Source organism: Chrysoperla carnea, chromosome 2 (genome assembly GCF_905475395.1).
Source record: "Chrysoperla carnea chromosome 2, inChrCarn1.1, whole genome shotgun sequence".
In the NCBI taxonomy this organism is placed as follows: Eukaryota; Metazoa; Arthropoda; class Insecta; order Neuroptera; family Chrysopidae; genus Chrysoperla; species Chrysoperla carnea.
Window position 1 is genome coordinate 37,395,493 of NC_058338.1, and position 14,504 is coordinate 37,409,996.

The following is a 14,504-nucleotide window of genomic DNA, read 5'->3' on the forward strand; positions in this document are numbered from 1 at the left end:
AATATTAATGTACGTTCGGCAACATACAGAAAATAAATTAACTATTTTACTATTGACATGTGCGTATGCGACATGCATGCGTGCGTCTGCGTAAATTTTGACAGCCATGTGTCATTTGAATCTTTTAGGTTAGACAAAATTATATTGTTGAACGTTAGTCCTAAAAATTGATTTCATTTGAAGAGAAAGCCTAATAACAGTTTACGTAAATGGACGATTTAGAAGAAAAAACTTACTCAAAAAACTTTTGGAAAAAAATAGAAAGAAAACAAAAGCGTATTCAGATGAAAATCCTTGAAGAAATACAAATTAAATCCTCTAGTCATCCTACAACGGTAATTTACTTTAGGTTGATGCTTGGAATTTAACGTAGATATAAAAGTTTATGCTTTGTGTGGAACTTCATCGTTGATTTCGTATAGGATTCTACAAAACAATCACTAATTGTTTGGGATTCTATTTAACAAAACAAAAGACATACATATAAAAGTTAATAGTTAAATAGAACTTTTCTTTGTTTTACATTACGATTCGTTTTTGTTTTGGATATTATCCAGTCAAATAACACTTTGAAGGTTACAAAAATTCCCATAGAGCTAAAAATTGGTATAAATGTTCAGAATACTATTATAAATGAATTGTGAAAAGTCCCCACCAATCCCCCTTGTGCAAAAAATTTTATTGAGGGGGGAAGTTTGCAAAAATAGGGTTTTCGCGTTTTTCAGCAAAACGGCAAGTTTAACAGCAAAAATTGTAGATCATTCAATTTGCTACAAAATGTGTCTCTGCACCTTTTTTCATAGGTGCTGCCATTTTCGTGATATAGCGTGATATCAACGTCAAGAACTCCGTCGCTATTATTATTTTGTAGCATGGCCTGAGAAACATCTGTCTTCCATTCAATTGTCAGCGTGGTGATGCTCGTATACATGCCTCGTTTCAAAGGTCTCATACTCCACAAAATACTGTTAGTCGTAAGTATTGAAAGAGGTGGTGAATTTTCGGAGTACCTGAAAGACCGGACATCGGTAAAAATTCATGTGCAGTGTCGAAAAAATTATACTTGAAAGAGTAGCATTGATGCTGTGAAAAGACAGCGCCAAGAAGAAGAAGCTGGTTCATTAAAAAACAAGTCCTCATATTTTAACTCGTATAATGGTTCAAAAATGTATTACGAAAAAAATAATTTGTTAAATTCTTTGAACCGCTATATCACGAAAATGGCAATACTTATGAAAAAAGGTGCAGAGACTCTTTTGGTAGAGAATTGGATTATCTATAATTTTTGTCTGAACTATTTTTGCTGTGAAACTCATCGTTTTGCTGAAAAACGCGAAAAGCCTATTTTTGCAAACTTCCCCCCTCAATAAAATTTTTTGCACAAGAGAGATTGATGGGGATTTTTCACAATTCATAATAGTATTCTGAAAATTCATACCAATTTTTAGCTCTATGGGAATTTTTGTAACCTTACTTATATTTTATGGACTAATTTGATTGGATAAATAGAATATTTTAAAAAATGCAAAAATTGTTTGTTAATCTTTTTAGTATCTCCCGGAAACAAAAATAAGTGAATTGAAATAAAATGATTAGAATTCATTTTGTGAATTCTTAGAATTATAATCACAAATGCAGAAGTTAGGGAGGTAGATAGCATGGAGTAATTACAGACAGGGTAGTTTTTTGGGAGTCTTCGTATGGTAGATTTCTATTTCAGTTCAATTTATATTCATTCTTTCTTTTTAAACAATGCAAACATTGTACAGTAATTATAAATGACTTGTGTTTATTGTTTCAGAATGTATTAATATGTAATGCAGGGCTAGTAAACGGCTTTACAGAAGAGAAACTTGTTTCTTTGTGTGAACCTTTTGGAGACATAGATAGAGTTATTATGCCACCAGGAAAATCGTATTGTTTCATAGTTTTTAAAATTGTAAATGACGCTTTAAACGCGTTTAACACAATTCATGGTAAAATCAATATGGGGCAGGATGAAAATATCCTGTTTTTATCATTTACGGAAACAGGTAGAAAATTGTTATTTATAAGTGATTGTTACTACCCTATTTAGTTCTATATATACAGTGCCTCGATTTTTAGATTTAACTGCTTCCTTTAGTTTGTTTAATAAAAATAATTATAAATCATTAATAACAATGGTTTTTTCTTAAATTTGCAGTTCCTGATATAAAATTGCAATGGTCAAATGATTATCCAAAAGGTTTAATACTTTATGAAAATTTTGTATCGATTGAAGAAGAAGAAAAATTATTAGCATCTATAAATTTAAACGACGATTTATCAAATAATAGCGGACAAATTTTAAAACAACGACAAGTAAAACATTTTGGTTTTGAATTTCGATATGATACAAATAATGTTGATAGAAATTCTCCTTTATCACAAAAAATACCCACCGTTTGTTCATTTTTGACGCAACGATTATTAGATCGTGGTTTTGAAAAAGAATTTTCTCCAGATCAGTTGACTGTCAATATATATCAACCAGGTCAAGGTAATAATAATTATTGTTACTTTATTTGTGTAAATTCACAGGAATCTCAAAATTATTTTTATACCATGTATATATGAAATATATCAAGGTATACTTAGTTATTGAAATAAATACCACGATACTCGAAATAAAATTGTATATCAAGAAATTCTATTTAAAAATACAATTTAAAAAAGATACACCACACTTAAATATCGTTAAATATCGATATTTCGATGGTAACGCAATCATCGTCAGTAGCTAAATTTATTAATTGAATAAATTTAGCTAATTTTATTGAATAAATTTAATAAAAAATTCAATTTATTAATTAAATAAATTTTCAAATGTAAACAAATGTTCCTTATACAAAAATAAACAACTTTTGTTTCAAACATTTTTTCGTAAACATTTTTTGAGGGTGCAAGTAAGATTAGAAACATTATATAATATATAACAGATATTGTATATGTTTTAAATTTATACGTTACATTTATTATGTGTTTGTTTGTTATAGTATATGCTATATCCGCTGAGAAAGTGAGAAGATACTGTCATTACTTTGCGTGATTGCATAATCAACACTGTCCATTCATGGTATTTCATTAATTAACTCAGTCGATTGTTTGTTTTCACTTGTCTCAATTCGTGGCTCTAAAATATTGACGAGCTCTCTGTTAGTAATTGTTAACTAGAAGAGTGGGTTTCAATTTTAGGGGGAGGTAATTCGGACAATATCGTGTGTTTAGCGTGAGTTTCACGTAATATAATTTGGAGTAGATGATTAGCGTGAACAGAATATAATATTATACGTTTTTTGTCCACCCTAATTATTTATTATCTTAACGTGAGAGTCACGCTAAGCACACGATAGTGCCCGTAAACTTTATCTTAGAACCTGTACTAATAATTTAGTGAGAGCGAACTTGCGATTCACAAATATTGACGTCTGTTTTTGAATTCACTATAAATAAAATATCTTACATTTAATAGCAGTTCTTCTTCATTTAATAGGCTTTTAAAATTTAAACAATAATCTCAATTACGTAAAAAATATTCAAATTAAAGTTATATGTTCTACTGATTGTTTATTTGGCGCGTGTAGAACAGAGTTTACCAAAAGAAGTACCATTGTCACATTTTTCTAAAACCACTACAAACCACGAGTGTAAAAAAACTAAAAAAATGTTACGTAGTTTAAAGCAACTAAAAATTTTAGTTATGTAACGAATTTTTAGGGATTCCTCCACATGTTGATACACATAGTGCTTTTGAAGATCCTATTGTATCCCTTTCTTTGGGATCAACAGCAGTGATGGATTTTCGGCATCGTGATGGAAGACATGTTCCAATTATTCTACCCAGAAGATCGTTACTTGTTATGAGTAAAGAATCAAGGTAATTTAAAGAAACAAGTTTAGTGAAAATTTGTTTAGAAAGGTTAGTGAAGACAGTGAGAGACGTTTCAGAGAAATTTCAAATCCTTAATAAATAAGGCATTCATTTCACACAGGCAATCAGGAGAAGTATCCGAAAATTAATATATGTCTCGCATAACTCAAAAATCTGGTGAGAACATCACACAACCTCTATTTACAAATTATATATATGCTTCCAATTTTTTTCGTTTCCTGATTTTTTTTTTTTTTTAATTATTGTTGTGGAATAGTATATTTGGACCTATGTTGATCAATATGTATTCATAAAAAACTTCAATGTTTCCGAAATTATAATTACTATACAGTGATAAAAGATATAGGATTTGCCATTGTGATTTGATAGCGTTTGTTAATTCAAAAGTTATGAAGATTTCGACAAATGTCTATATAATGACCCGGAACTGACTTCCAAGCTATCTTTTACAATTTAAGGAACTGTTGTTGCTATTAATGCTATTATATATTAATGCTTATATATACCTCTATTTCTAGATACGATTGGTCACATGGAATCGCATCTCGAACAATGGATATGATTCCATCAAAACGAGGCCTCACAGTTCAAGTACGTGATATTCGAACGTCTTTTACATTTAGAAAGATTTTGCAAAATGGTGAATGTCGTTGTAGCTATGAACAAGAATGTGATACAGCTAAGGGTAAACAAAATTTAGAAATAAAAAACAATGTTGCAATGGAATTAGAAAAAAACTACGTCCACAATGTTTACGATGCAATAGCTTCACACTTTAGTGATACGCGACAAAAACCATGGCCAAATGTGTTAGATTTTGTAATGTCGTTCGATACTGGGTCCATTTTAATTGATGTAGGATGTGGCAATGGAAAATATTTGGGTAAAAATAGAAACATATTCGATGTGAGTAAATTCATTCATTGATCTTTAACATCTATCAAAAATTTTATTTGTCAAACAAAATATTTGATGAAAATGATTTTAAATTGATTTTTTTTTGAAATTTGTTTTACAACCAAATAAACTGACGAAAAAGTTTGACGTTTGATTGAATTGTTGTATGAAACTGTTAAATAAACTGGTCTTTAGCCCGTAAAATGATCGGCACTCTAATCCTAACGCAATTCACATCAATTGTTGGGATTATTTAAAACACATTTCTAGCCTACTCCGATAATTTTCATTCACGTTTACTTAAAATAATAACGATTTAATGATTGCTTTTTTTTTGTTATTCATGGATTGAGGAATTTTATCGCAAAGCAAAGAGAAAAAAAAAACATTTTAAACGTTATATTTCTTCAAATGTTTTCTTGATTTCAATTCATTGGACATATTAAGGTCAAACTTGACGAATAATATCTAAAATCAATTATTAGTAGTTTAATTGAATTGAAATTGTATTACAGATTGGTTGCGATCGAAGCATTGAATTATTAAACGTTTGCCATCAAAGAGGTTTTCAAACATTTGAATGTGATTGTTTGTATCTTCCGGTCCGCTCAAACGTTGCAGATGGTTGTATTAGTATTGCTGTAATTCATCATCTTGCAAATGAGGTATGTAAAAATATATATTCTGAAATTCTTTTGTTCTTTCTGTGCAATTTTGCTCAAAAAAGAAGTAGGAGTTCAAATATAAACGTTATAATAAGTTAGAAAGCAGAGTTGTGTGAAAAAGGATGAATTTGGAAATGCAAATACAAACATAATAGAATCTTTTTAAAATACAAGTTGACAAATATGTCAACCATACTTTCAAAAATTTTAATTGTAAAAAATCTCTCACAATTAGCCGTGGCCCGAATCTAATTATTTCTAGGACGTTATGCTAATTACATGCCAGCTAAAAATGTTGTTAAGCGAGGATACACCTATAAGTATATGTTGGGTGTTCAACAGATAAATTTTAGCAAATTGGGGTGTAATATATCCCAAAAACAATTTACCGTTAAAAAAATGTAACTCATTCAATGTGTGTTTTTAAAACCTACTTTTGATCCTTTATTAAATTGTACCTTCTAAGGACGTTAAATTTCAAATTTTAGTGTAATTTCAATCTGTAAAATAAATGTTATCGTCCTCGGTAACGATTCTTATTTCTTGGCTCTATATATAGAGTTGCCATCATGTGTCCGTTTTATGTTTTTTGTATAAAAGAAAATAAAAATTTTATAATTTGCTATATAATTCAACTTGAACTATACAAGGTATTTTTCTTATAAATTCAAAATTTTTTTCTAGCATATGTACACTCACTGTCAGAAAAAGTGCCACAGTTAAAACATTCTAAGCGTACGCATCATATGTTATGTTATAATAGTAACACTTAGAATGTTTTAAAACGAGCATTTTTTGTGACATTGAGTATATGTTTATTTCTATTTTAGGAACGAAGATTACAAGCAATATCTGAAATGGTTCGAGTATTAAAACCGAGCGGACGAGCTTTAATATATGTATGGGCTACAGATCAAACAAAAGATAATGAAAAATCAAGTTATTTAAAACAAGATCGAAAAAATCGACGATCAAAACCAAACATAGAACATACTAATAAATCAACAGCAACTATGGAACCGACAATTGATGAAAATTTATTACTTCCAGTGCATACAAACCGAACAGACTTTCAACATAAAGACTTATTGGTACCATGGAAAAGGAAAAATCAATATAATACATCGACAACTGATGAAAAACAATCCGAAACATTTTTAAGATTTTATCATGTATTTGAAGAAAATGAATTGGAAAATTTATGTTTGAAAGTACCTAATGTTGAAGTAATTAAAACATATTATGATCAAGGTAATTGGTGTATTTTAATTAGAAAAATAAAAAAATAATTTAATTATTTTTTTTAAATAATTTATTTATTTTTTAGAATATGATTGTTTTTTTTTTTTTTTAACATTAAACAATTTTATACAGTCATAATTTCATAGAAATTTATTTACATAATATATTATATTTTATTACAAAACTACATAAGAATATCACAATATAAGTCTTTATCTCTATTAAAATATTATCGAATAACGGACATTTGACAAATGCCTCATTTTAAGTACGTTCCTCGCTAAGTGGTTAAATTATTAAGTATGCAGTTATTTGAGAATTCCGTTTAAAATTTTCAGAATGGATTCTGTTAGAACTTAGAAAAATTAGACGAAAATTACGAGTAAAATTTTCCGATAAATACTGTAGTTATCGAAATATTGATGCCTAAATATGTATAGGAAATCACTTTCAGAAGAAATAACACACAAATGCTATTCATTTCACCACTTTGTATGCATAAATTTAGCACCTTAACTTAAGGGGTATTAAAAAATTTACTTGCTTATAAAGTACATTAATAAGAATGCATATTCGAGAATTAAAAATGATCCTAAGAAAACATGATTTTTTTTCCTTTCCGAAAAACGTTCTTAAAATGTTTTTATTTTTGAAACTAATTTTTCTTAAAACTATTATATTTTAATGTTTTGCATAGTTAGTTTATACAGTAGGTACAAATTCGACATACATGGTGCCCCAAGAAATTATCGCATTAGAATAGCTGAGTGATATAGACGATAAAATTATAAAAGAAAGTTCCTTTCAGTTTTTGAATCCGTTGTACCATTAAGGAGATAAGACTTCGCTATTTATTTTTTATAATTTTGAAAATTTCTCGATTAATAATAGTTAAATTGAAATTTATGTTTTGAGCAAGGTCGTAGAAAAAAAAAATCAAATTTCACCCATCGTTACAATTAATCCATAAAGTCAGTTGATTTCTTTGCAAACGATGCAATTGTTGTTGATAGTGTAATTAAACGATTTTAATGATATTTATCTTTGGAATGTACTACATAATAGTGTCAGATGAGTGAGAATATCATTGATTTCAAATCATATTATTGTTGAAGGGATACTTCTTGAAAGTTATTATTGTTTTCAATTTTATTTCTATAAATGTCTTTTATTTCCTTTTTTATATTATTATTTTCTACTTCTTCAGTTTGCTTCTTTACTGCTGAATCTATAAAATTAATTATGATTGCTATTATTGTATTTGCAAACACTAAAATTGATACAAAAAAATAAACCATTGTTAATTTAATTGAACTAACGTTCTTGATATCAATACTTGATATGAATAAATATACACTTTTTTATGGGAATCGAACCCATTAAAACTGCTAGCGAGGGACAAGTTAGACAATTTTAGTTTATCTTTACACAAAGACTCGCAATTTCTGTTTTTAGGGATAAATGTTGGCTAACAACATGAAATGTGAGATTCAACTTATAAAATATTATCAATAATCAATGGTTTACATAATCATAGATGATTAGTTGTTAAAAATAATTAATTTAATGAAATTTTTCGTATACGCTGAATTTTCAATTATTTAATGTTTAACAAAGTAAATTTTGGGAACAGTAATTGTAAAATTTTTGCATTCTCCACGTCTCGTAGCGCCGAGACTATACATTAAGTATAATATTTTATTTTCACTTACCTTTTCTCAACAATATTTTTTCTAAAGCTATTATAGGTGATTCAAACGATAATGTTAACGCTAACCCTCCGATAAATGATAAAGTAACATCTCCTAAAGAATACCAAAACTGCAAATGATTTAAAAAAAAATTATTTTACCCATCATTAAATAACCATTTTATTTTGATTAAATATAAGTTTAATACTTACTAGATTGTAGAAACTTCCATAAAACGGCATTCTAGCACATGCTACTGTGTATAATTGGAGACCTCCATGAACCAAGAATGCAGAGTAGGACAATCGACTTAAGGTAATAACTGGTTTCCATGAAAAGACCGGCTCAATAAATGCTGGAAATTAATTATTAACAATAAAAATTAAATTTGAACACAGATTTATTATTAAGAGTATCCCAACAGTAGCGCAGAATTTGAATTTTAAACAAAGCTTTATTCTCTGTAGTAAGGTATAAAACAACACTTCCGGTAAAATAAGCCACGGCTTGGTTTGCTTATACATATTTTTCTGACGAAAATTTTAATAGCAATTTTGCATAAATCTTGAGAGTATTTGCTTAGAAAACCTCAGAAAAAAGTAATTGATTCTTGACCTTCTTAAAATTAGCACTAACAGAGTAAACTTTAACTTTAAAAATCAAAACAATGATTCTGTAAACTATGCAGTGAAGTCGTGGGCACAATTAGTAAATTGAAAATTTTTGAGATTATACCTCCATTTCCAGTAGACATAGCTATGATCATCCAACTAACTCCAATACTCCATGCGATTCGATGGAAAGATCCATAAACAGCAGATGCCATTGGATCATATTCTCTGCCAGGTAAATAAAAAAGATGTGCTGAAAATATTGCAGCTTCACAACAAAATATGGATATTATCCAACCAAACCATACTATTATTGTTGGAATTTGAAAATTTGTTAGTTTAATTTTATATCGGATATATCCAGCAGCCATGCCAGTGAAATATGGACCAGCTCTTGTATGCGTTGGTATGTACATACCACGGAATGTTTTATTAGCCAATGGATCGCGAAGAGTTCTGAAACAAATATTAATTGAATCTTAGTCTCGATTAATCATTATTGTATTAAATTACCCAGGTGTTTATGATGTCTAGTGCCTGCTATTTTTTGATTTATTATTTGAAAAAGTTTACTTCCCTCCTTTTTATGGGATTTTGATCATTGCCCCGACAATAATATTAATAAAATATATGTGTATACTTACTTCATATAAAGCAATAAAAGTGCATCCAATTTTCCAAAGTAAACAGTACAAAATGCAATTAAAATCGAACCAAATATACATAATGTCAAAACAATTTTTCCAACTGTTGGTTTTTTCCATAATAAATATACCAAAAATGGTGATATCATAAACAGATGCATATCGCATGTTAAGTACCATGATTGAATCATACACTGCCAAAATAAAAGCCAAGGTTTAAAATTAAGTGTTATAATGGTTATGCAATAAATGACTGTTAGAAATGAATCGAATCTAAAATGGAAGCTCAATATTGAAAGCAGTACTGGAAATAGTAGAAGGGAGTATATTCTCGGAAATTTTAACTGAAAAACTATACAGGGTGGGCCATTTTAATCTATAATGACTAATAGATTGTTTTGTAGTTAACGAATTAGAAAACTTAAACAAAAATTGTAGAGTTTGATGGGATATATCATGTTCTGACATCAGATTGGATTTAGTTCTTCGGGTTGCTTTAATTACCAATTTATATTGTAAACAGTAAGAATTAGAAAGGTAATCTTCATAAGAAACTAACAATTTTTGTTTAAAACATTTTTTCGAAAAACGTTAGCTTTCGGAGGAAATGCGACTTAAAAATAGCTATCAGATCTATAATGATCTATAATATCATTCAGATCTATTGATTTGAATGTTCGAGAAAAATTCTGATGGTACTTGAGAATTGCAATTACGATTAAAGTCGTGTACTTTTTCGAATTGTAAGTTAGTACTAAGAATTAAATTATTAATGAAAAATAGATGTTTATATACCATTTTTTCTGGATGTATATAATTATTTACATAAAGTAAATTAGCCCACCAATATGTACTACATCTTTCAGTTTCAGTACCAACTTTCTCCAACCATAATGGTCCGGATCCAATTTTAACAAACAAAGTTCCATAAAATGCTAGTACGACAACATACGCTGGTGTTAATCTAAAATTAAATAGTAAAAAATCATTCGATTTTGTTATTTTTTAATTCAAAATAAACCATAAATATTTACCTGATTAAACGATGTAAATATAACATTGGAACATTAATCATTTGTTCTCGCTTACGAAATTCTAATAATAATAAATAACATACTAAAAATCCACTAATATTGAAAAATGAATCGACAATTATGGGACCATTCAATAAAAACATTGCCTCTATTTTACTGTAAAACTAAAAATTTGAAAAAATATTATTATTCTTGGGAAATTCATAACATTATTATTGGGAAATTCATGGCTTCGGATTGGGACGTAGATAAAAATGTTTTACTCTCCAATGGTACTTAATTGGTGGATTAAATATAAAAGCGTCCTAGCGAGTCATTTTCGAAAAAAATTTTGTGGTGGTTACTTGTTTTTAAAGTTTTACGTTTGTGCTATGATGTATTCAGTAGCATATTAGTTTTTTTTATCAAGAAAGGGCTCGATTTTACCTCTGGACAAGTCTTTAGTCACTTAGAAAAGAGATATAAATTTATAACAATCTATTTCAACGAATGTAGTATACCATTAAAAATCTGAAATAGCAACTGTATTTTGTATTAAAAAAAATATGAAATATTTACCGATTCAATAAAATCTGAATTAAGAATTGGTGATCCTAAAACGAACAAAATTCGATGTCCCATAATAATCATACACATCGATGAAAATTTTAATCCATGGATACAATCTAAACCATCTTCTTGCTTTTCAAATTTCAATAACTTTTTCAAATTGTTTGAAAGTGAAAATGCCATTAGAACTTCGTGCGGTGTTTCTATAAACAATAAATAATTAAATTAAAAAATAAGTTGAAAGTTAATGAGAAAATTTGATATATTTTTGTCATTAATAAAACATTCGAAACTCACTTTGGAAAGTTATATGACGAAAACTTCTCATACTTGTTAGGAAATCGTATGTTGTAGCCAATCCCAAAAATAAAATAAATAGTCCCACAATAATTCTGGAAAAAAAATGAGTAAAATAAGGTTTTTTTTAAATTATTTTAATATTTCATTTCAAAGTTATTTTTTACAGAAATATTACTTTTAAAAGAAACAAAAAAATATAGGCAAATTTTTTTACTAAAATTAAAAGAGAAATAATGGTGGAGGAGGTACTTAACACAGGGTGCAAGGTATCCCCCTTATACCCGTAACTGAAAAAGGATCAGAGATATCAATAAGCGAGTACGGACATTTATTAACGAAATTATGAATTGTCATACTTAAGAATCATAAATGAAACTGAATCAGAAATTTTTCTTACGAATGGCGCACTCGTCAGCTGCTCTAATTTATAAAATTTTATATTGAATGTTGCGAATCTTAAAATCTACTATGACTCAAAAAAATTGTTTAATTGATAATAAATAATAAAAAAATTATCAATGGCAGCAAAATTTATAGATTATTTCATTAGTCTTTAAAAAAAATTGTAGATGAATTCATCCAGAGAAATCAGTTTATACTTACAATAATGCGATTCCTCCCAGTGTTAAGTTTAGTGGCTCAGAAGTTTGACACAAATGTGGTTTAACATCTATTGAAGCTTTAATATTATAAAGCTTTTGATATTGTTCCAAAACTTCCTCTAATTGTATTTTTAGATCGGTGTGAGTGCAGGCTGAAGGTATACAAAATGCCCAATGTATTTCATCTCGTGCTCTTTTCGATGGATCTTTTGATAGAAACTACAATAACAATAATAATATATATTCACATTAACATGACAATTTTTTTTAATGAAAGTTATATTTGAAGGAATAAAAAGTGGAAAGACCGTCAAAACAAGTCTGGATCAAAGTTGCCACCTCAAAGTTCCGGGAAGTCGTCAGATAAACCAGAAAGTCGGGAGATAGTGAAGTTAATCTAACTATACCACCGAATTAGAATACTGTTCGATAATTTTGATGTTTTGTGTACCCAGAAATATTTACTGAACTCTGGAAAATTTAAATTGATATCTGGAATCGGTAGAGAGTCCACGATTTCAGGATCTCCCGATCAAATCTGGAAAGGTAGCAACCCTAAGGTGAAGGTATTTCACATTCTTTAATTTTTTACGATTTTTTCCCGACTAAAAAATAGGTAATTTAAATAATTTTTTACCTGAATACGATCCCATGTTGATCCATTCAAACTCCACGGGTTAATATTCATATTTGGAGTTCGTTCAATCATAGGTGCAAATTTTATTGAAGCCAGACAATATTTTCCTTTAATATTTTGTTTGGCAACATTAACATCCACTTGTAAACATTCATCAAAATTACCTAAGTCATATGTTGAGCCGACTAATACACCATTTGGAAATTTCGTTGCTGAATCAAACACTGAAATTATATAAATAATTTACAAACTGTACGTATGAATGCAAAAATGAAAAATGATGGAGAAATATAGGAAAAGATCTGTAGATATAAATTATAACATTTTATCGAGAATGATGAACTTATTTTCAAATTTTATTAAATTGAATTTAATAACGAATAACAAAAAAATAATTAAATGAATTTATGAATTTAGACATTCAATAATTTTTTTTTTAAATTAATAATATTTAACAATCACTACATTTGTTTATCAATTTGCCGTTGAGAAAAATAATCAAAAAATAGAGCACAGTTTAAATCACTTAAAAATTTTAAGGAACATGCTTAGCTTAATCAAAACACTATAATTTATATCCAATAAATCCATTTTGAAAAATTCGCACAAAAACTATAATTACTTTGGGTTGCCCATAACGTGAACTTATGTAATTCACGTATGTATAATAAACTTTGTTTTCGACATTCAGCATTTTTAATTTTTTGTGAAATCGGTGCAAATATTTTCAATATATTTGATATATTTTCGTCCAAATTTTCACTCGTATTATTATTGTTTGTATTATTATTATGATTACACAGTACATGTATTACTTGAAAATTGAAAATTATAAAGACTATTAAAAAACTATTAACGGATATTAAATTCATTTTTTAAAAATTCACTTAATTTTCACTATCAATATAATAACAATCACTGTAATATAATAACAATTATTAATAATATATAATAAATTTTTATTATTGTCTTTTAAATCTGCATCACTTTAGTTTGTTTAAATCGTAAATAAAACGAGATTACTACAAACTATTGTATTTATAAACTTTTTTAAGATCATTAATTATTCAAAATAATGTAATAATTAAATTTTTTAATACACATTATTATCGAAATATTACTTAATTTAAATGTTCTTTTGATTTCCTTATTATTTAACAATGTGTTCCAATTAAAACTTACAATATAAGCGTAATTCCCATAATAATGGAAATGAATTAATTCCAAGAAGATCGCAGATCGCATTAAATTTGACTCCGAAAAACAATAATTTGATGATATCTTTACGTCTTAAAATATCTCTAATACGAAATAGTAACATTTAAAAATAAAAAATAGTAGCATTTAAAAAAAATTATATTTGCATGTGTCTGTGTGCCTGTTGGTTTTTTTACCAAATTTTTACCACGCAATAACAAATTGAGCCCATAACGAAGCAAAGCTCTTATGATTCTTTTTGTATGCCATTTGAAAAATTAATTAAGATGAGTTTGGTAATAACGAAAAATGATATTTGAATAGTGACTCGATTGCCAAATTTATGGAAACAGAGCTTTTTCTTTTTCGTGTTAAGACATTTTTGTTGATTACCGTATAAGTTATTGACAAAAAAATACATGAAAACAAATCAAAAGGAAGAAAGATAAAAAATTTGAGGAAAGTGTTATGAAAGTGAAAGAATATTTAAAATTAGTTAATTGATACTGATGATTAATACAT

At 27.9% G+C, this 14,504-nt stretch overlaps 2 protein-coding genes across 2 annotated transcripts; one reads left to right on the forward strand and one right to left on the reverse strand.

Annotated features, from left to right (window-relative positions):
* Nucleotides 1-67: 67 nt before the first annotated feature.
* LOC123291740 (alkylated DNA repair protein alkB homolog 8) lies at nt 68-6,746 on the forward strand (the record flags this gene model as incomplete). The annotated part of the gene is made up of 7 exons (XM_044872137.1): nt 68-335; nt 1,802-2,033; nt 2,186-2,521; nt 3,739-3,898; nt 4,432-4,819; nt 5,326-5,475; nt 6,306-6,746. Coding segments are annotated over exons 1-7 (1,833 nt in total), but the record flags the coding sequence as incomplete, so codon positions are not given.
* A 235-nt stretch (nt 6,747-6,981) lies between these two features.
* On the reverse strand, nt 6,982-14,252 carry LOC123292666 (nose resistant to fluoxetine protein 6-like). Its single transcript, XM_044873379.1, has 14 exons — nt 14,191-14,252; nt 13,408-13,457; nt 12,786-13,009; nt 12,150-12,367; nt 11,544-11,638; nt 11,256-11,449; nt 10,698-10,861; nt 10,459-10,627; nt 9,664-9,857; nt 9,144-9,475; nt 8,621-8,763; nt 8,430-8,538; nt 7,897-7,945; nt 6,982-6,997 (listed from the first exon to the last, which is right to left on the reverse strand). Exons 1-14 carry the CDS (start codon nt 14,250-14,252, stop codon nt 6,982-6,984), a joined length of 2,019 nt encoding a protein of 672 aa, XP_044729314.1.
* Nucleotides 14,253-14,504: the final 252 nt, after the last annotated feature.